The sequence below is a fragment of the Macaca nemestrina genome, chromosome 7, assembly GCF_043159975.1.
Source record: "Macaca nemestrina isolate mMacNem1 chromosome 7, mMacNem.hap1, whole genome shotgun sequence".
NCBI lineage: Eukaryota > Metazoa > Chordata > Mammalia > Primates > Cercopithecidae > Macaca > Macaca nemestrina.
This window is the reverse complement of record NC_092131.1, coordinates 85,479,846-85,503,120: the sequence shown is the minus strand read 5'-3', so window position 1 is coordinate 85,503,120 and position 23,275 is coordinate 85,479,846. Positions and strand designations below refer to the sequence as shown.

At 47.0% G+C, this 23,275-nt stretch overlaps 1 protein-coding gene across 12 annotated transcripts in view; it reads right to left on the bottom strand.

The window, feature by feature from the left end:
• The window catches only part of LOC105499630 (solute carrier family 7 member 7), a 67,728-nt gene that overhangs the window by 39,944 nt on the left and 4,509 nt on the right, over nucleotides 1-23,275 (bottom strand). For 4 of the 12 annotated variants that reach the window (XM_071100462.1, XM_071100458.1, XM_011772359.3 and 1 more), the window contains exons 1-4: nucleotides 16,167-16,333; nucleotides 12,967-13,085; nucleotides 8,617-8,745; nucleotides 6,175-6,715 (exon numbers count right to left, since the gene is read on the bottom strand). In XM_071100462.1, coding sequence (XP_070956563.1) covers nucleotides 6,175-6,673 — 499 coding nt within the window. In that variant the 5' untranslated portion in view covers nucleotides 6,674-6,715; nucleotides 8,617-8,745; nucleotides 12,967-13,085; nucleotides 16,167-16,333. The other 8 variants (XM_024786998.2, XM_024786999.2, XM_071100459.1 and 5 more) reach the window with 8 other exon arrangements.

Genomic DNA, 23,275 nt, shown 5'->3' with positions numbered 1-23,275 from the left:
AAGCACAAGGCACACCTTCAAGGGGTTTAGATTTTCTCCTAAAGCATATGAGGAGTCATTGGAGGATTTTAAACAGGGAGCAACATACTGGGGTGGAAACCTGTGGGCAAGGCTGGAGGAGGGCTTTACCTATGAGAGCTCCCCGACCCACAGCAAAAAGTCCTTGAAAGTCCACTGTTAACTTTTTTTTTTTTTTTTTTTTTTTTTTTTGACGGAGCCTCTCTGTGTTGCCCAGGCTAGAGTGCAGTGGCCGGATCTCAGCTCACTGCAAGCTCCGCCTCCTGGGTTCTTGCCATTCTCCTGCCTCAGCCTCCCGAGTAGCTGGGACTACAGGCACCCGCCACCACGCCCAGCTAATTTTTGTTGGTTTTTTTTTTGTTTGTTTGTTTGTTTTTGAGACGGAGTCTCGCTCTGTCGCCCAGGCTGGAGTGCAGTGGCCAGATCTCAGCTCACTGCAAGCTCCGCCTCCTGGGTTCACGCCATTCTCCTGCCTCAGCCTCGCGAGTAGCTGGGACTACAGGCACCCACCACCTCGCCCGGCTAGTTTTTTGTATTTTTTTTTTAGTAGAGACGGAGTTTCACCGGGTTAGCCAGGATGGTCTCGATCTCCTGACCTCGTGATCCGTCCGTCTCGGCCTCCCAAAGTGCTGGGATTACAGGCTTGAGCCACCGCGCCCGGCCTTTTTTTGTATTTTTAGTAGAGACGGGGTTTCACCATGTTAGCCATGATGGTCTCGATCTCCTGACTTCGTGATCCACCCGCCTCGGCCTCCCAAAGTGCTGGGATTACCAGCGTGAGCCACTGCGCCCAGTCAACTATTTCTTTATTCATACCCTCATCTCTGTTCCTAAGGCCACTCCACAGTGCAGATCTTCATCACCCTTCACATGGATTCAGTTTTCAGCTCCCTAAACTAGTCTCCCCACCTTTCTGTCTCTTGCTCTTTCTAAAAACATTCTCCATGTCGCCACCAGAGTTCTCCTTTTAACCAAATCTGATTATTTCAGTAGTCCTCATACCCCTGCTTAAAATCAGTAGCTGTGTAGCTTTGTAGCTCCCACCTGTAATCCTAGCTACTCAGGAGGTAGGAGGATCACTTGAGGCCAGGAGTTGGAGGCCGCAGTGAGCTATGACTGCACCACTGCACTCCTGCCTGGGCGACGGAGCAAGAACCCCCATCTCTAAAAATAAAAAAATAAACAATAGCTTCCCCTTATCTTTTAGATAAAGTCCAACCTGATTATAAAACCCATCTCACCCAGCGCTGTCTCCTAGCCCCTCTCCCACCCCATATTCCAACCATACCAATGACCTGGAATTCTCTGAACATTCTGTGCCTTGCACCTCCACACCTTTGTACATGCAGTCTCCTGTGTGAAAGGTCGCAGGAGACAGCTATATTTGTTTTCAAAATTCAGCTCAGACACCATGTTCTCTGTGATACTTTCCTAAGCTCTCCTCCCCTACAAAAATAAAGTTGCCCCATTTAGGTCAGGCGTGGTAGCTCATGCCTGTAGTCCCAGCACTTTGGCAGGCTGAGGCAGGCGGTTCACCTGAGGTTAGGAGTTCGAGACCAGCCTGGCCAACATGGTGAAACCCCGTCTCTACTAAAAACACAAAAATTAGCCAGGTGTGGTGGTGCATGCCTGTAATCCCAGCTGCTCGGGAGGCTGAGGCAGGAGAATCGCTTAACTTGGGACATGGAGGTTGCATGAATGAGGCGAGATCACTCCAGCCTGGGCGACAAGAGTGAAACTTCGTCTCAAAAAAAAAAAATATTGCCCCATTTGCTCTTATGGTGCCTCTATCAGTGCACGAATTATATTGCATGACAATTATTTGTTAACATGTCTGTCTCCTTTCTGGACTATAAATTATGGAATGGCAAGGGCCAGATATCATTCTTCTTCGTTTTGCAGCACTAAGTAAAATATCTAGCACACACATAGCATGCCCTAATTAAATTTTTTCTAAGGGAGGGAATGTATGAAAGCTCTAAATTAAAGCCCTTCTGTTGCTAAATCTGAAGATTCTGCCTAAGTTCTCACTTAAGCTAATCAGAATGTCTTTATAGGTCCTAGCATCTGACTTGTGTCAGGTGCTTATTAAACAGTGCCGGAAGGCCACGTGCAGTGGCTCCTAGCACTTTGGGAGACCATGGCAGGCAGATTGCTAGAGCCCAGGAGTTTGAGACCAGCCCAGGCAACATAGCGAGACCCCATCTCTATAAAAAAAATTTAAAAACAAAACTAAAACAGTGGCTGAAGGAATAAACCCATGAATCATATGTCACTAAATTCTTAGTCTTGATTGCCCTTCTGAACCTTCTTTAGATCTCTATGTTCCTCTGAAGTTATTAAAGATAGAACAAAGTCCAGATATTACCTATGCGGTAATATCTCATTTATCTTAACCATAACTACTCAGATGAAGCCAAGAAACAGGAAAAGGAACAGGACTATAAGTGACCAAGAAAGATAGTAATTTTAAACATAATACCTTATACTTGAGTCATAATTTATGATTTTCACTGAATCTCATTCCATTCTCACAACAGCCTGGAATTAAACAGTCAGTGCACTTGGCTCAAGGTCACATAGCTATTGAGCCCAACCTCAAACACAAGTGTGTGCAGAAGTGGTGTGCACATTTCACTCTATCAGAGTAATCTCAAATGTGTGTCACAAATCTGTGCACAAAACTCCATGCCTTTTACTCACTAAAGAGCTCTGCATATGAACCATAACTGTGGCTACTTTGCATGTGTTATTTTTGTTTTGTTTTGTATTGTTTTGTCTTTTGAGAGAGTCTCGCTCTGTGGCCCAGGCTGAAGTGCAGTAGCATAATCTCGGCTCGCTGCAACCTCTGCTTCCTGGGTTCAAGCATTTCTCCTGCCTCAGCCTCCACAGTATCTGGGATTACAGGCACCCACCACCACACCCAGCTTTTTTTTTTTTTTTTTTTCTTTGAGACAGAGTCTTGCTCTGTCACCCAGGCTGGAGTGCAATGGCACAATCTCTGCTCCCTATAACCTCTGCTTCCTGGGTTCAAGCGATTCTCCTGCCTCAGCCTCCCGAGTAGCCGTGACTACAGGCATGCACCACCACACCCAGCTAATTTTTGTGTTTTTAGTAGAGACGGGGTTTCACCATGTTGGCCAGGATGGTCCTGATCTCTTGACCTTGTGATCCACCCGCCTCGGCCTCCCAAAGTGCTGGGATTACAGGCGTAAGCCACTGCACCCGGCCTTTGCATGTATTCTTACAAGGATATACAGGCACATGAATGTGTACATGGGTGAATGAGGGTTTGAACATGTATGTCTCTATTCCTAAATTAGAAGCAGAAAATTGGCCAGGTGCAGTGGCTCACGCCTGTAATCCCAGCACTTTGGGAGGTCAAGGCAGGTGGATCGCCTGAGGTCAGGAGTTCAAGACCAGCCTGGACAACATAGTGAAATCCTGTCTCTACTAAAGATACAAAAACATTAGCTTGGCGTGGTGGTAGGCACCTATAATCCCAGCTACTTGGGAGGCTGAGACAAGAGAATCACTGGAACCCAGGAGGCGGAGGTTGCAGTGAGCCGAGATCGCGCCATTGCACTCCAGCCTGGGCAGCAAGAGCGAAACTCTGTCTCAAAAAAAAAAAAAAAAAAAGCAGCAGCAGCAGAAAATTAAAAAGGGGTGACTGGCAGAGGTAGGCACAATGCCAGAATCAAGGAATAAGAGCTGTCAGAAATGACACAGACAAAGATAGTTAAAATAATAGAATTCTAAGCCTGGGAATGTGGCCCATGCCTGTAATCCCAGCACTTTGGGAGGCTGAGGTGAGCGGATCACCTGAGGTCAGGAGTTCGAGACCAGCCTGACCAACATGGAGAAACCCTGTCTCTAATAAAAATACAAAAATTAGCCAGGCATGGTGGCACATGCCTGTAATCCCAGCTACTTGAGAGGCTGAGGCAGGAGAATCACTTGAACCCGGGAGACGGAGGTTGTGGTGAGCCGAGATTGCGCCATTGCACTCCAGCCTGGGCAACAAGAGTGAAACTCTGTCTCAAAAAAAAAAAAAAAAAAAAAAAAAAACCTCAGTGAAAACCCCCTTCTTGCAACACAAAGTGGTGCCTTCCACCCCTCCCTGACTGTTGCCATGTATGACAAACATACACAGAGATGAGCCCAGGCCAGACACAAGGACACACAAAACACAGAAGGACCCCACCGAAGACAGCCAGTTCTCTACACAACAGTAAAATCAGGGAAGCTGGAAAGGAATGGGGCAATACAGAAATTGAAAGAAAAAAGGACACAAGCTGATGGGAGAGCAGGGAGCCAATGAGCAATTGCACCTGGTGCAAGATTCCTGTGCCCCAACTGCTACAGCAGCTGCCCCTCAAACTGACAGAATGTCTGAGCTTCTTCACAGTTGTGGGGTGGAAGGCATCTCTAAGGTCCTAGGCTCTCTCAGGTTGGAAGGGCATTTTTCAAGAATAGAGGCATCTGAGGGATGGGGCTGTGGGGAATCATCATCTCAGCACCTCCAATGGCTTTGCTGAATGTACAGATTTAAATAATATTTTATTTATGAGATGGAGAAAAAGCCAAGGTGGACTGAAATGACAGTATTAAAAATCTTGCCCACAGAGGCTGGGTGCAGTGGCTCATGCCTGTGATCCCAACACTTTGTGAAGCCGAGGCAGGTAGATCACTTGAGGTCAGGAGTTCAAGACCAGCCTGGCCAACACAGTGAAACCCCATCTCCACTAAAAATACAAAAAAATTAGCTGGGCATGGTGGCACATGCCTGTAATCCCAGCTACTAGGGAGGCTGAGGCAGGAGAATCACTTGAACCCAGAAGATGGAGGTTGCAGTGAGCTGAGATTGCGCCACTCAAGCCTGGGTGACAGAATGACTATCTCAAAAAAAAAAAAAAGGAAGAATCTAGCCTACAGAAATACTCACGCAACTGCAAAAGGACATCCACTGGAGCATTATCTGTAAGACTGAGAAACTGAAACCAAGGTACATGGCCATTAACAGAGGACTAGCTAGATAAATAAACTACTTAAATCCTTATAATTAACATGGAATTAAAACATAATTTTAAAATACATCCTTAAAATTAACATGGAATAATACGAAGCATTTTTTAAAAAGTAGATCTGTAAGTAGAAAAGAATGTCACTGATAATGCTAGAGGAAAAGCACGTTGTAGAATTACATGTAGACTAATATGATCTCATTTTTGTAAAAGAACAAAACATACCTCTTTTTTTAATTTTTTTTTTTTTTTTTTTTTTTTTTTTGAGATGGAGTCGCACTCTGTCACCCAGGCTGGAGTGCAGTGGTGCAATCTTGGCTTACCGCAACCTCTGCCTCCTGGGTTCAAGTGATTCTCTTGTCTCAGCCTCCTGAGTAGCTGGGATTACAGGTGCCTGCCACCATGCCCAGCTAATTTTTGTATTTTTAGTAGAGATGAGGTTTCACCATGTTGGCCAGGCTAGTCTCAAACTCCTGACCCCAGGTGATCTGCCCACCTCAGCCTCCCAAAGTGCTGGAATTACAGGCATAAGCCACCACACCCTGCCAAAACTACATCTCTTGAAGGAACAAGAAAAAAAAAAAATCAGTGTGCCTGTAGTCTCTGCTACTCAGGAGGCTGAGGCAGGAGGATAGCTTGAGCCTAGAAGTTCCAGGCTGAAGTGAGGTATAATCACACCACTGCACCACTGTATAATCACCAAAACTGTGTTTTGGGTGACAGAGCAAAACACCTGTCTCTTAAAAAAAAAAAAAAAAATCAGGAAGAATATGCAAACTGCTAATAGTCCTTACCATGAGAAGTTGGGGAAAAGGTGAGTGTTTTTATGTTACACTGTGGTACTGTTTGAAATTTCACACTAAGCATACATTAATTTAACTATATATATATATATAGAGAGAGAGAGAGAGTTGTGTATATATATAATTGTATATACATAGTTGTGTGTATATATAGTTGTGTATATATATAGTTGTGTGTGTGTGTATATATATAGTTGTGTGTGTGTTTATATATATATATATGTTGTCAGAGGCATTCCTTTCTATCTCCTTCTTACTCCCAGACTGCACTCACATCCCAGCCTCTGCCCAGCCCTCCATCCACCACCTCCTGCCCCAGCCCTACTTACAGATGCAGGCAGCAGCCAGCAGGCGGCTGGCAGCATAAGGGGCCAAGCAGCTTGGGAAGAGAGGCTGTACCATGTAGTTGGCAAAGGTGATGGCAATGATGGCCTGGCTGGTGGGCTCACTGATGAGCAGGGAGGTCCAGAGTCTGATGAAAGCAAGGAATCCTCCAAAGGCCTCCAGGATATAGGCATAGCTGGCCCCAGATTTCTTAATGGTGGTGCCCAGTTCCGCATAACAAAGGGCCCCAAAGACGGAGAAGAGGCCCCCGACAGCCCAGATGACCAGAGAGAGACCAAAGGAGGCACTGTATATGAGCACACCCTTGGGGGAAACAAAGATGCCCGAGCCGATCATGTTCCCCACAATCAGGCACACGCCGTTAAGCAGTGAGATCTCCTTCTTCAGCTTTACCTGCTCCGGCCCTGGGCTGGCCCCATCACCCAAAGGGGAGGTTTCCACCTCAGGTTGGGAGGCCCCTTCATACTCAGTGCTGTCAACCATGGTGGAGGAGAGGAAACCCTTCACCAGCTTCCTGGCATTGCCCTTTAAGGAAGAAAGATGATGCTATATATTAGGTGGTTGGCAATTACATAGAACCTCTACCTGCCTCCAACGCAGGCTAATATGGGCAGCCCACCAACCACTGCAGAGACCTCCAAATAACCTTTTCTCTAGCTCACTCATCAAAACAACCCCAACTTGAATATGTATGTATTTATTTATTTATAGACAGAGTCTCGCTCTGTAGCCCAGGCTGGAGTGCAGTGGTGCAATCTTGGCTCGGCTCACTGCAACCTCAGCCTTCCAGGCTCAAGCACTTCTCTTGCCTCAGCCTCCCAAGTAGCTGGGATTACAGGCACCTGCCACCACGCCTGGCTAATTTTGTTTGTTTGTTGTTTTTTGTTTTTGAGACGGAGTTTCGCTCTTGTTGCCTAGGCTGGAGTGCAATCTCAGCTCACCGCAACCTCCACCTCCTAGGTTCAAGTGATTCTCCTGCCTCAGCCTCCCGAGTAGCTGGGATTACAGGTATGCACCACCACACCCGGCCAATTTTGTATTTTTAGTAGAGACGGGGTTTCTCCATGTTGGTCAGGCTGGTCTCAAACTCCTGACCTCAGGTGATTCGCCTGCCTCAGCCTCCCCAAGTGCTGGGATTACAGGCATGAGCCACCTTGCCCGGCCTCCAACTTGAATTTTTAAGAGAAGGCACTCATTCGCCAGAGAGAAAGCATCTGTCTCTCATCATTAGGATATTGCTGCTCACCCAACTCACCAAATAGAGAACGAAATCTTGGGCTGGGCACAGTGGCTCATGTCTGTAATCCCAGCACTTTGGGAGGCCAAGGTGGGCAGATCACCTAAAGAAGGGAGTTCAAGACCAGCCTGCCCAACATTGAGAAACTTGGTCTCTACTTGGTCTATACAAAAATTAGCCATGTGTGATGGCACATGCCTGTAATCCCAGCTGCTTGGGAGGCTGAGGCAGGAGAATCACTTGAGCCCGGCAGGTGGAGGTTGCAGTAAGCCAAGATCAGGCCATTGCACTCCAGCCTGGGCAACAAGAGCAAAACTCCGTCTCAAAAAAAAAAAAAAAAAAAAAACAAAACATAACAAAAAAAACACTAAATGTTGGTTCTCTCTGAGCCTGCTATAATACAAGATAGGCATGGGGGCAGTGTGGCAGTTCCCAGAAAATAACCATAATGGCTTGACCCTGAGTTTTCAGCCTTATCCAAAACCCGTCTTCCCTCCAATTTCAGCTTCAGCGATCACCTGCGCTGAGATACAACATTAGGAACCGATCTTACAAGCAACTAATCTGTGGGAGCACCTCATGACGCTGCTCTTTTCCCCAAGGACTCTATGTCTGCCAAACCTAAAGGCTTCAGAAATCTGCTGGAAACCCACAACCATCCTCCTGCCCAAGGAGCATCCCTTAACCCTTAGCTGGAGTCTTCAGCCCTGGCAAAGCCCAAGTAGACCCACCTCACCCTGAAAGAAAACAGGCTATTCTCTTTTCCTCGCTTTTCCTTTCCCAGATACCTTTTTCCCGGTCTCTGGTATTCCAAGCCTCCTGCTCTCAGATCCCTCACATCAGCATCGTTGAATCACCCAAAAAAGTATGAATGAGAGAAGGGTGATCCAATGTACAACGAAACCTAGAGATGATTGGAGGCAGCTGATGGCCACTCCCTACCCCAGAGTTGCTGCTGGAGAGATACCACTGCAAGCCAAGGCAGGAAGACAGCTGCAGCCAGGCAGCACATGCTGGAAAACACCGAGCAGGAGACAGCTGAGAGGAAAACAGAAGAGGCTAGTCAAGCAATGGAGAGATATTAGGGCGAGAGGCACTCGGGAGAAGAAGCAATTAGACACTGCACAGCAGCAAAGACGAGGGTAAGCAAGGCGAGTGGAGATGAGAAGAGGGTGGAACGCACACTTACTCCTTGGTCCTGGATATAAGCAGGTTCTCACGGCAGTGCCAGCAGCAGTCAGGAAAAGTGCCTTCCAGGATCTGTGGTCTGATGCTCCTCCTTCCCAGCCAGCAGTAAAAGGGAAGGCCAGAAAAATGCCTATGGATTTAAGCAAGAAGGGTGGAGGAGGTGAGGCAGCCTGCAAAGGAAGGAGTGAGGGAGGGGGAAAGGACTGTTAAGCAACCATCTGTGTCCAAGGTTCACTGGCCCTTCGCATCTGCAAAAGCGGTGGCTAGGAGCTCTTGGCTCAGCACTTTCTGTGATAAGAAGTCACTCTCTCAGGAATCTCCTTTGTCAGCTCTGCTCTGGGACCGGGGGCCCAGACGAAAGGACAGTCAGCTGGGTGCAGTATCTGTAGCCCTGGGGAAACTGTTCCAGACCAAGTTAGCTGAGGACAGGACAGTAGCCGGGAAGGAATACACAGCACTCTCTCTCTCTCTGTGTCCTCCATGCCCCACCCTAGCCTCTCTTCTCTCTCACCCCAAGCATTTAAGAAAGGGAGGAAGGTTGCACAGTGTGACACAAAGGCTTGTTCCCATGCTGAGATTACAGGAAGTGTAAGAGCAGTCTCTACACCCTGTGACTGGGCGTTCTAAGAGAACTCTGCACACTTCCCCATGCAAAGAGAGACTGGGAGGTTGCCTCCAAACCTGGGCCACTGCCCCAAAGTCTGAGCCTCAGACTACTTCAAAAGAAACACAGTCAAGAGATCAAATATCTGACTGCATCCCCACCAGACCCATGTGCCTTTTCATTCTTGACAAAACATACCAAGATTTTTGGGTAAGCATAAATTCCTATGAACGACTTCCTCATATATAAGTTTACTCCACTTTCCTAAAAAATATGAGGAAATCAGGCCAGGCGCGGTGGCTCACGCCTGTAATCCCAGCACTTTGGGAGGTCAAGGCAGCTGGATCATAAGGTCAGGAGATCAAGACCATCCTGGCTAACACAGTGAAACCCTGTCTCTACTAAAAATACAAACAAATAAAAATAAAAATAAAAATTAGCTGGGTGGGGTGGCGGGTGCCTGTAGTCCCAGCTACTCAGGAGGCTGAGCCAGGAGAATGGCAGGAACCCGGGAGGCAGAGCTTGCAGTGAGCCGAGACTGGGCCACTGCACTCCAGCCTGGGTGACAGAGCGAGATTCCGTCTCAAAAAAAAAAAAATTTAAAATAAAATGAGGAAATCAGATTTCACTGAATTCTGTTGGACAGACAGGCCCAGAACAGGCAGAGAAAGCTGAGCATTTTTTGGAAATCACATAGTTTATGCTGTCTTTATTATTTACTTTAAATCTGGTATTCTATTTTACCAACAGAAATAGACCCTATCCATTCTGAAATCCAACTGTCTGTTTCTTCTCATATCTCTTCTAACCCTCTTTGGTTATTCTACAACCAGAGAATAGAGATCTAAATATTTCTGGGAGACATCTCCACCATACATCCTCCCATTCTAGCTCTTTAAACTTTTAATTTAATCTAGGAGGAGGATTCTGGTGTGAGCATTTCCAGAGATCATGCTTCTCCCAAGACAGGCTTCACAGTGATCTGAAATCCTTCTGCAGGAGACTATCCTTTTCTCCAAAATGCTCCTGTAATAATAATTGCTATCACTTATTGAGCACTTACCTGGGTCAGACACACTGCTAAGGACTTTAAGCACATCATCTAATGGAACCACCAGAGCTCATATACTCTTAATCACACAAGTATACTATCCATCTCCCCATCCCCCTGGCCTGCCCTAGTCTCTAGGCCTTCTTTTTATTTTATTTTATTTTATTTATTTATTTATTTATTTTATTTATTTTTTGTTTGTTTGTTTGAGAGAAGGTCTCACTCTGTCACCCAGGCTGGAGTGCAGTGGCACGATCTTGATTCACTGCAACCTCCACCACCTCCTGGATCAAGCAATTCTCACGCGTCAGCCTCCTGAGTAACTAGGATTACGCCTGGCTAATATTTGTGTTTTCATTTTGGTATTTTTATTTATTTTGTTTTATTTTATTTTATTTTGAGACAGAGTCTTGCTCTGTTGCCCAGGCTGGAGTGCAGTGGCGCGATCTCGGCTCACTGCAACCTCCGCCTCCCAGGTTCAAGCAATTCTCCTGCCTCAGCCTCCTGAGTAGGTGGGATTACAGGTACACACCAGCACGCCCAGCTAATCTTTTGTGTTTTTAGTAGAGTCGGGGTTTCACCATATTGACCAGGATGGTCTTAAACTCCTAAACTCAGGCAATCCGCCCACCTCAGCCTCCCAAAGTGCTAGAATTACAGGCATAAGCCATCGTGCCCAGCCTAATTTTTGTATTTTTAGTAGAGATGAGGTTTCGCTCTGTTGGCCAGGCTGGTCTTGAACTCCTGGCCTCAACTGATCCACCTGCTTCTGCCTCCCAAAGTGGCGGGATTACAGGCATGAGCCACCAGCACCACCTTAGACCTTGCTTTTGGACAGGAATGACCTACATGGATTACCTGGAGGAAGATGTAATCAGACTAGACTAAAAAGAAAGAAAGCCTCTGTCATCCTTCAGTCTATAGCCTAGACTAAAGGCTCCAACAAAGTTTGTTAATCTCCTTCCTGGCTGCCCCTCCCCTTTCTCATTCTTTGCAGGGATAAGAGGTGATTACAAGTCCTCTTGGCAGTGCTGCTATTGCTAGGGTGCCCACTTCTAAAGCAAACAAAAGAAAACACAAACATATCATCACGCCTGCCCTTTTAAGACCAAATTCACTGGCACCAAGAGGTGGGCATGTGTCCTAATATGATGTAAAAGAAAGGAAGGAAGGAGGGACAAAGGAAGGGAAAACTGTGAGGGGGAATGGAGAGAGAAGTGTACAGGGTTTCATTCCTGACTGGTGGCATCTGAAAAGTGAAGTCCTATCCGTGGAATTTTGAGACAGAAATCTGCTGGGGGAAAACCCGCACTCCAGCAAACAGCATGCCCTGGTGGTAGCACCAAGAAGTGCTAGTGGACTCTAACCTACTTCAGTCTGCCCATGCAAACTAGGCAAGGGAGGCTGCCATTCATAGAGAACATGAAGCCCCTGTCTTTTCTCAACCACTACCTAGCACCCTGGACAAGAAGGCACCATCTTTGGCAGCTCACATTTCTCCCTAAGACCCCGGGTCTTAGGGTAATGCTTCCGCCATTCAGGCAGCCTGCGACCAACAATACCCCTAGGCTCTCCCAAAGGAGCTCTTCTGCCCCAGGTTTTCTTTTTTTTTCTTTTTTTTGGGGGGGGTTTGGGTTTTGGGGTTTTTTTTTCCTCCGAGACAGAGTTTTGCTTTGTCCCCCAGGCTGGAGTGCAGTGGCGCAATCTCTGCTCGCTGCAGCCTCCACCTCCCGGGTTCTCCTGCTTCAGCCTCCCTAGTAGCTGGGATTACAGGCACCCACCACTATGCCCAGCTAATTTTTAATTTTTATTTTTTTTATTTTTAGTAGAGACGGGGTTTCACCATGTTGACCAGGCTGGTCTCGAACTCCTGGCCTTGTGATCCTCCCACCTCAACCTCCCAAAGTGCTGGGATTACAGGTGTGAGCCACTGCACCTGGCCCACCCCAGGTTTTACATGAGCAACCCCGTAAGATAACAGCAGCCCTTGTCGTCTTTCCCTGTCTGAGATGCATTCATCTCTGAACACCCAGTGAAGATTACAGGACAACACACTCATCCTACAGCCTGTGGAAGAAATTTGATTCAGAAACTGGCAGCAGGGCCTCCAGTATGCAGTGCTGGGCAGAACAGTCAGTGGAGCCCCTCACCCTAACCTCACCCTCGAATGGCAACACCAAAACACACTTCCTCCAGGAACTAGCACATAACTCGGGGTCTTGGCTTCTCAGCCGAGCTCAGGGAACTACTGTAAGAACACACTTTCTCTCCCAGAGACCCCATGTCCTGCCTTCCTGGCTCCAACCAGTCTGTGCTGCCTCCCCTAACAACAGAAACAGAAAACAGATACACTCTGGTATGACTAGATTTCCCCATCACTCCAAGCTAGAAGCTCAGCTCCTCCCTCCCCAGTTCTCTGTTTGTTTTTCTATATTCTACTGTGGCTAAGTCAGTCTCTTAAAAAAAAAAAAAAAAAAAAAGGTGAAACAAAAAAGAAATTGTTTACTCCTGTGGCCAGGGCTTCCATTAAGGAAGGGCTGAAGTCTCTGGGCAGAAGTTTCAGGCCAGGGAGGGACACGGCTGGGATCAAGAAACAGGAGGCTCTTGGGTCTCCATTCAGCCGATTTTTAGGACTCACTCCATCCTCCTCCTACACTTCCCCTCTCGCCCATTGTCCCTCCTCTCCCACCTCTTACCTGTCCAGTGACCTTTGGGCAGGTGCAGGGAGGAGGGGCTACCAGCTCAGTCAAGGGAGAGGGGAAGGTGCTAGTTAGGAGAACCAAGGGTATGGCTCACGCTGCAGCAGCTGTTGACTCTGAGGAGCAGAAAAAGCAGAGGGTAACGGGGACTGAAATGGAAAACAGGAAAACACATGTGTGACTCTGGCCGGCAGCGGGGAGGGGCCAGGGGACGGGCTGGAGCTGGGACTGCCTGGTCAGACCCAGAGGACCTCAATGCCTGCCAGCCTCCAGGCACCTTCTCCACTACACTGGCACCAAATACCTGAGTCTCAGTTCCTTCTCCCTCCCTCAGCCCCACCCCCCTCTTCCTTGTTGCCCTATATTTACTGAGCATTTAAGCTTTCCCCTCCATTGATAGTGACCTCTGATACCTCTTGCAACTCCCCTCATTCCATTTCCTAATCATCTCCCACTCACTCCCACTCATGTACTATCCTTAGTCCTGCAGAGGGGATACGATCCCATGGTCAGAAGGAAACTTTGCAGTCCCATCTCAAGAGTGTCAAGCGCCATTTCAGCCCCTAAAGCAAGCCAAGGGAGGTAATGCAGGCCAAGGAAGACCACTTATAGGAGGACAGCCAAGCACATTTAGACACCAAGCAAGCTCACTCACAGCTGAGATCTCTAATTGGTTCAGGTGATACCGATGTGTGTCACCAGGTAAGAGCCAACTGGCCCGTGGCACCCTGGGCAGACTAATGAGTTGGCATCCCTTCAAACCAGTTTTATTTAAACATCTGTCGAACGTTTACTTAGCAGAGGTGAGGGAAATACCAATTTTCCTGGAATACAAATTGTGTAAGCCTCTTTATATTCAAAATTAGAAATTATTACGTATCAGCCGGGTGTGGTGGCTCACGCCTGTAATCCCAGCACTTTGGGAGGCCAAGGCGGGCAGATCACAAGGTCAGGAGTTTGAGACCAGTCTGGCCAACATAGTGGAACCCCGTCTCTACTAAAAATACAAAAATTAGCCAGGTATGGTGGCGGGCACCTGTAATCCCAGCTACTTGGGAGGCTGAGGCAGGAAAATCGCTTGAACCCGGGAGGCAGAGGTTGCAGTGAGCACTCCAGTCAAAAAAAAAAAAGAAGAAATTATTACACATCTTCATCACATGCAATATTCCGAAGCAAACAGCTTCTTGGTAAGCACAGTAAACCACTTAAAATCAGATAATAGTATAAATCTCTTGCCCTCAGGGAGCAGCACTTCACAGTGCATCATGCATTTTTGGAATTACAACTGTGACTAATGCCTTTAAGCAACTGCCAGCTGGCTGGCCCCTGGGCTACACCCTGCAATTTGCACCTGTCTTGCAAAATTACTCCAGACACAAGTAGTCCAGGTAAGGAGTTGTCAGTAAGTCTATGTCACTGGATGAAAGCCAACTCATATTTCACCAAGACACAGAAATCATAGTACACTGGCACCAAATACCTGGATTATTGCAAAGATAATTTAGTGTCTTTTAGACACTCTCAGTCTGCTACCCAACTTGCTGGCCCCTTACCTGCACTCTGGGGTCGGGTCCAAGTTGTGAGGGAAGACCTAGGAAGAGGAAGCTGTCTTTGCCTGCATGGGCCCCCCTGCTGTCTTCCTCATTCCACTACAGCTTCACTGGCTTCCCTGCTGTGGCCACACAGCAAGCACGCTCCCGCCTCACAGCTTTTGCAATTTCTGTTCTCCCTGCCTGGAACATGCTTCCCAGTGATATTGTCCATTCCCGGTGTCATTTGTTTGCTGTCACCACCCCCACTAGAATGTAAGCATCACAAAAGCTTTGTTCACCACTGTATCCCCGCAGAGCTGGGCTCACATAGACAGTTAATAAATGTTTGCTGGGTTAATAAATGAATGAATGAACTATGTTATTTATTTGATTTCCCAGGTAGCTAGGCTCCTGGGCATGTCCTTGAATTTGCTCTCCAGGCCCTCCTGTTTGGCTGCCGCTCTGGCTCCTAAGCAAGGAGTACCCGGAGGTACTCTTTTTGACAGTAATGTGTTAAAGGCAAAGAAGAAAGTATGGCTTTCACGGTTTTACTGGGAGGCCTAGAATGATTTGAAACGGACTTTTGTTTCATTAATGGGAAAAGCAAAGCAAAACAAAAAGCCTATCATCTAACACTCTTTCCCTGGATCCAGGAAATTCTTGTCTGCTCTACCTCACACCCAGGCTCAGGTGACCGGTCTGGGTGCGGCGTGGAGATGACGAGAGCTAAGTGCTACAGCTGCGAAAGGGTGAAGGGCAAAGGAGGAAAGACCGAGGGAGGCGAACGCTCAGGTTCATGCATATGCAAGTGGGTTCTACAGCTGAACTTCGAAGCATACACTCAACTCCCCACCATGCGCCCCGCCCGCTGCTCTTCCCCGGAAAAGCTCTCCCCTAGCCCGCGATCCTCACTGGCCTAGCCCTTGGCCGTTCCCATCCCCCTCTCCGCCCCCGCCCAACCTGCTGGCCTCACTCACCTTTGTCCCTTTCTCCCATCCCCACCCCGCAATCCACCCTCGCTTTCTCCGGTCCCCTGCCATTTGTTTCGCTTTTATTTCCCTCCTTCTTTTGGGTCCCCAGTCTGCGGTCCTAGGACAACGCCTTCCCAAGCTCGGACCCAGCCACCGTCCGCCTTCATTACCCCTCTGAAGAACAGGGTCGCCCCCGAGGCCCAGGTCTGGCTGTGGGGGCCCACTCGAGCTCTGCCTTGGGGGACCAGGACCTCACCCCAATAGGAGTCCCTTCCGCTCCCTCCACCTGGCCAAGCGGCCCCCGCCCTTCCACCGACTCTAGGAAGCGCTAGAAGAGGGGATTGTCGTGGGTGTAGGCGAAGGGCGCAAAGGTCCAAGCACTGAGGCCTCGCAACCCGCTCCCCTGTCCGCTCCTCGCTCCCGCACAGCTGGATTGCTGCCGGGAAATGAAAATGACCGCGGACACCCTTAGAGACTGGTCGTCCACCCCATGAACGCTCAGCTTCCTCTTCCCTCCCTCTCAACCCCGCATAATCTGGCTGCCAGACAGGGGTCGGGGCAGGAGCCCCAACCCCTGGCCACAAGTGCCTCCTGCCCCGAGATGCTTAGCGGAATCTGGGTAGGACCCCCAGACAGGAAGCCCCTTGTGGGGGGGAGCGGGGGCGGGGGCGGGAGGCGGGGCGAGGAAAGGTGCCTGCTCGGAGCCGGAGGAGGGGTCTCCCGAAGGCCGTCTCTTCCACTCCGGGTTCCCGACTCCCCGCCCCCTCGGGGGAACTGTTGCATCAGCTTCCAGATTCCAAACCAGAGAAAGTGAACTCCACTAGGCTGGGAAGGCGTCGGGCATTAGAGCCGCCGCCAGGAGGCAGCGCTTAATCAAAAATGTCGGGCAGAGGGGCCCAGGATAACGGAGTGCCCGGAGCATCTTTCATCTGAAGTCTTAGCAGCAGCGCGGACCTAACAAAAAAGGGAGTTGCTGAATTAGTTCAAGAAAAGGGAACTGGAAATGCTTCATCACGTTTTAAAGCTAAAAGATGGCTGGTAAATAATACAACTACCTTTTGGATACCTTTTGGACAATCTAGCTTTGGGGTTTTTTTAAGCCAACGTTGGCGCTCTGCGGAGATCCACAAACAGCCACCGCCTTCAAGACCAGTCTGATAGAAACACAGAGAGCTTACGGAATTTCCCAGCCCCCAGGCAAAGAGGAATGTAGTCCGAAGTCATGATTTGCCCATCTTGAAGCTCAATCATTTAACACCTAATTTAGCCAGTACTGATATAGCAGAGATTTGACAGTTCTGGGAAAAGAAGCAGAATATGTTGCAATAAATTATGTAAGCAGTAAGGAAATAATATGCAAAGTACTGTATTGAGTGATTTGTAGCCACAGTTCTCACATTTCTTGCATGAGGTGACAGTGATTTGATCTTTGTGCTGTCCTAAAAAGGGAGATAATGAAAGAATTCCCAAACAGTTCACTCTTACCTCCACAACTTCTTCAATCTTAGAATATTCGCACAGGCAAGCAAAAAGGAAAAGAGATTGCAAAATGAAGTAGAATTGCCTACCCAGAGTCAGCTTCCTTCATCTTAGGTTCCTTCTGCAATGTCATCATTATCAATCACAACAATTACAAGGCACCTAATTTCCCAGAGCAAAGCACTTGTACAAAAGTAACTGTAGGGGCCGGGCGCGGTGGCTCATGCCTGTAATCCCAGTACTTTGGGAGGCCGAAGCGGGCGGATCATGAGGTCAGGAGATCGAAATCATCCTGCTAACACGGTGAAACCCCGTCTCTATTAAAAATACAAAAAAAAATTAGCCAGGCGTAGTGGCGAGCGCCTGTAGTCCCAGCTACTTGGGAGGCTGAGGCAGGAGAATGGCAAGAACCCGGGAGGCGGAGCTTGCAGTGAGCCGAGATAGCGCCACTGCACTCCAGCCTGGGTGACAGAGCGGGACTCCGTCTCAAAAAAAAAAAAAAAAAAAAAAAAAAAAAAAAAAAAAAACTAACCGTATAAATACAAACGTACAGAACAGAAAGAGGCTGTTTGGATAAATATATTAGACAAAGCATGAGCTCATTGCACCCTTGAACTTCTGGGCTAAAGTAATCCTCCAGCCTCAGCCTCCCAAGTAACTGGGACTTGCTGGTGGGTGCCTACAGGTGGGTGCCCAGGTTATTATTATTATTATTATTATTATGTTAATTGATTCTCGCTCTGTCGCCAGGCTGGAGTGCAATGGCACCATCTCGGCTCACTGCAACCTCTGACGCCCTGGTTCAAGGGATTCTCCTGCCTCAGTCTCCCCAGTAACTGGGATTACATGCACGCACCACCACGTCAGCTAATTTTCGCATTTTTAGTAGAGACGCGGTTTCACCATGTTGGTCAGGATGTTCCCAGTCTCTTGACCTCGTGATCTGCCCGCCTCCGCCTCTCAAAGTGTGGAGATTACAGGCGTGAGCCACTGCACCCGACTTTTTTTTTTTTTTTTTTTTTTAAGAAACAGAGTCTTGGCTGTCTCTAAAAACTACAAAAATTTGCTGGGCATGGTGGCGTGCACCTGTAATCCCAGTTACTCGGGAGGCTGAGGCATGAAAATCTTTTCAACCCAGGAAGCGAGGGTTGCAGTGAGCCGCCATCAAGTCGCTGCACTCTAACCTGGGTGACCGAGCGAGACTGTCTCAAAAGAAAAAAAACAGAGAGAGAGAGAGAGAGAGAGCCAAAGTCTTTCTGTGTTGCCTAGGCTGAGAAAGCAAAATGTTAAAGCCAAATACAGGGCATGACGCCCTTGAAAAACAAAGCAGCTTAAGAGAGGAAACACATGAAGCACAGATGCCTGATGCTTCACATTATTCTTAACTCCAGTCTTTGCCAGTTGAAGTCCAGAGGTTAAAAGACATTCAGTTTAGGATGACGAAGCTGCTTTCCTGTGGCTTCTGAGGCTGATGAAGTCATAGAGGAGTGCTGTCCAGGTGCCAGACCCCTCCCTCCAACAGAGTTCCATGAGGTCCCTGAGAATGCTGATGATGTTGTCAGCGCTCTGGGGTTCTCTCTCTCTCTCTCTCTCTCTCTTTCTCTCTCTCTGTGTGTGTGTGTGTGTGTGTGTGTGTGTGTGTGTGTGTGTCCAGGGAGGCTGACATGAGAGGTAGCTGTTTCGGTGAGGAGCCCTTTCTGGTATTTACAACCCATAGATTGTCCCCCTTCTGTATCACACTAACCACATCAAAGGTTAAATTTAGGGAGGCCCAGACAGGAAGATTGCTTGAGCCTAAGAATTCAAGACCAGCCTAGGAAACATAGCAAGACCCCATCTCTAAAAAAAAAATAAATATATATATATATAGGCTGAACTTGTCTTCCTTTTTTTTTTTCTTTTTTTTTTTTTTTGAGACGGAGTCTCACTCTGTGGCCCAGGATGGAGTGCAGTGGCACAATCTTGGCTCACTGCAACCTCTGCATCCTGGGTTCAAGTGATGCTCCTGCCTCAGTCTCCCGAGTAGCTGGGACTACAGGTGCCCAGCACCACGCCTGACTAGTTTTTGTACTTTTAGTAGAGATGAGGTTTCACCATATTGGCCAGGCTGGTCTCAAAGTCCTGACCTTGTGATCTGCCTTCCTCGGCCTCCAAAAGTGCTGGGATTACAAGCATGAGCCATGGCGCTTCGAAAGACCCTTCTTTTCCCAGATTTCCTAGTTCCGCTGAAACTTCCCACCCTGCTCCCAAAGTCCTCCAGCTCTGGCTCCTTGACTCCCACATCTGCTAAATAATTGTACTTGTCTACTTTTGCATGCTGTGTTCATATTATACACATTATTTGTTCACCTAAATGCATATGCCCCACTCCACCCCAGGTGTTTGTTTGTTTGTTTGAGACAGTATCTTGCTCTGTCACCTAGGCTAGAGGACAGTGGTGTGATTACAACTCACTGCAGCCTTGACCTCCCCAAGCTCAGGTGATCCTCCCACCTCAGCTTCCCACATAGCTGGGACTATAGGCACACGCCACCGTACCTGGCTAATTTTTTGTTTTGCTTTTTGTTTTTTGTTTTTCCAAGATGGAGTTTCACTCTTGTTGTCCAGGCTGGAGTGCAATAGCGTGATCTTGGCTCACTGCAACTTCCGCCTCCCACATTCAAGTGATTCTCCTGCCTCAGCCTCCTAAGTAGCTGGGATTACAGGCATGTGCCACCACACCTAACTAATTTTTGTATTTTTAGTAGAGACAGGTTTTCGCCATGTTGGCCAGGCTGGTATCGAATCCTGACCTAGGTTATCCGCCTGCCTCGGCCTCCCAAAGTGCTGGGACTACAGGCATGAGCCACCCCGCCCAACCAATCTTTTGTATTTTTTGTAGAGACAGGGTCTCACCATACTGTCCAGGATGACCTCGAACTCCTGGGCTCAAGCAGTCCTCTCACCTCCCTGACCTCAATATCTCAAGTAGCTGGGACCACAGGTGCATGCCACTATGCCCTGCAAAACACACACATACACACAAATTAAATTTTAGTAGAGGTAAAGTCTCACTATGTTGCCCAGGCTAGTCTCAAACTCCTGGGCTCAGGTGATCCTCCAGGCTCAGCCTCCCAAAGTGCTGGGATTACAGGCCATGAGCCACAGTACCTGGCCAGTTTGTCATCTTTTCTTGTTTGTGTGTGTGTGTGAGAGAGAGATGGAGTTTCACTCTTGTGTGCAATGGCGCAATCTCGGCTCACCACAACCTCTGCCTCCCGGGTTCAAGCGAATCTCCTGCCTTAGCCTCCCGAGTAGCTGGGATTACAGGCATGCACCACCACACCCAACTATTTTTGTCTTTTTACTAGAGATGGGGTTTCTCCATGTTGGCCAGGCTGGTCTCAAACTCCCGACCTGATCCTCCCACCTCGGCCTCCCAAAGTGCTGGGATTACAGGCGTGAGCCACTGTGCCCCGCCACTTGTCTTTTCTGTCAATCCTGTATGTTGACACTTGGGTAGTTCTTCGAGCCTTTGGCTTCTGCTACTTGATTCCCCAAATGTAAACTGTGAGACTCCAGTGCTGTACACCTCACCTGTCTATCTCAAGGCCAGCCAAAGGCTCAAGGAACCAAGCTTGGGAAAAGTGTCACTCAGTCTTCATTCTTCCTTTAACTGTAAAACAATAAATTCAGGGCCACATTTTGGTTCAATTTTTTGATTTCTAAAAATGACAAAGCAATCTGTACAATGATTGCTTCCTGGACTGTCTATCTACTTTACAAGTTTATTGTGAAAATCATAGGAAATCGTTTATGTGGAAGTGTTTTGATAAGTAAAAATGAAGAGTATTAATGCAAGATGACAATGATACTGTATGTCTTATTTCCCTTGCTTATTTAAGTCAATCTGTTGGCTTCTAGCCACGTTTCTTTTGTTCCTATCCCCTCTTCTTGTTCAGCCCTAGCCTGTATCATTCTTATTGTTATCAAAAATAGCTGCTTTTACTACTTCAACCAGGATCCACCCTTCCCTTCTTTCAGAGCACAACCTACAGCCACCTCCTGTGGAAAAACTTCCCACTCTTGCAGAAGAAAATGATAAACTTCCAGATAGATCATTATACCACTCCCGTGGGTTTCTCCCATCAGCACATGTTTGTGTCTTGCCTGTGTGAACCCCAAAAATTTAAGACAGGTCTCAGTTAATTTTTAAAGATTATTTTGCCAAGATTACGGATGCTCCTGTGACACAGTCTCAGGAAGTCCTGATGCCATGTGCCCAAGGTGGCCGGGGCACAGCTTGGTTTTATACATATTAGGGAGACGAGACATCAGTCAATATGTAAGAAGTATATTAGTTCCATCCAGAAAGGTGGAGACAGCTCAAACAAGGTCCCCCACACTGGGGACTTCCAGGTCACATGTAGATGAGAGACAGATGGTTGCACGCCCAGCCCTGAAAAATATATTCTTATTGCATTTACACAAATAACTGTATTGCCATAAGTTAAGAATACTCACAAATGTTTCCAAATTCTGGAGAAATCAGGTAGAGAGACATAAATATGCTCCAAATTTGTTCATAGGACTATACTAAATTGTTAAAAGCTATCAATAGCTCAAAAGAAAAGTTTTAAGACTCTGAAAAACAAAACAAAGTATCAGTAAACTTTTTTTTTTTTTTTTGAGATGGAGGGTTGTTCTGTTTCCCAGGCTGGAGTGCAGTGCCACAATCTCGGCTTACTACAGCCTCTGTCTCCTGGGTTCAAGCAATTATCCTTCCTCAGCCCCCCAAATAGCTAGGATTACAGACGTGCACCACCACACCTCGCTAAATTTTGCATTTTTAGTACAGATGGGATTTTCCCATGTTGGCCAGGCTGGTCTCAAACTCCTGACCTCAGGTGATCCATCCGCCTCAGCCTCCCAAAGTGCTGAGATTACAGACATGAGCCACCACACCTGGCCAGAATCAACAAACGTTTTAAGCAAAAAGTCAGAAAGATTGGTTCAGTCCATGCAGTTAATTTCTGTTCTGCTTAATACTCATGAACATTTTAGCTCTCCATGAGTCCTGAAAGTTTTTCCTCTATTCTGATGTCACAATCTCCAAAGTTATCAGAAACCTGCATTCAAGAGCACCTGCTGGAGTTTTATAGCTGATTACAAAACCAGCTTCTAAAGAGGACCAGAAGACAATTGTCAATGGATGAAAAAAAGTTTTAAGGCAGCCATACTTAAAAGACACAGTTGACAAGGAAATTTGTTACCACTGTGACACAGAATAATTTTTATATAACGATTATGATTATTAATGATAATGTACACTAACACTAAGTTATATCAAAGTTACTGGAGTTTCCCATAATTTTGGAACACATACCAATAACATATTTACACAAATACAGCCCAAAGAAAACCAAACACCATTTCATATGTGACAATGCTTCCTGTATAATTTGTATACCAAACAAGCCAAATTATGTCATTTTTTGCGGGGGAGAACTTTTGGGGGATCTAATTTCTTAAAGAATTAGGTTAGAAAAAGACAAAATTTATAATGTGATTTTGGAAAGTTTGTCAACCATAAAAGGTTTAAAACACTTGATATTATAAAGTAGGATTACAGGTCATTGTAAAGTCATTTATTTAACCAAAGTGATAATTCAAGAATTTCAAAAAAAAAAAAAGCAAAAACCTTAATTCTTCGAGAGAGGAGATTTAATTTTCTAAACAAGAAGGCCTAATGAAAACAGCATGAAGTCAATTATATTTGATTTCAAAATTTTGTAAACAATCTATAAAATTTAATCTTGATTATAAAATGTAACTTCCGTAAGCCTTTTACAACCTTTATAACCTTTATTAACGAGTTGGTTAAAGCTGCAAGAAAACCTTGTTAATCTGACACAGGGTCCATATACTGGTTTTGCATCAGTGTGTCTTTGACACTAATGATATTTATAGAGAAGCTGAACTTATTTCACATTTCAAAATTGGCTCTTACAATCTTACATGCCTACCTCTTCCACAATAGTCCCTGGGCCTTGAGGAATTGAATAACTTTAATTTCAGGCCCTGTGTCTCAGGAAAGCAGTTTATTTTGATTTGCGTGTTCTATGGGGCTTGAAGATGAGGCTTTAATTGTTGTCAGTGTTTAAGATTTAGCAGGACTTGATGTCCTTTTTAGACCCAAGAGTCAGACCCCTGAAACTCAATGTCACAAGGACTTTAAAAGCACATACAGGCCAGGCACCGCGGCTTGCACCTGTAATCCCAGCACTTTGGGAGGCCGAGGTGGGCGGATCACAAGGTCAGGAGATCAAGACTATCCTGACCAAC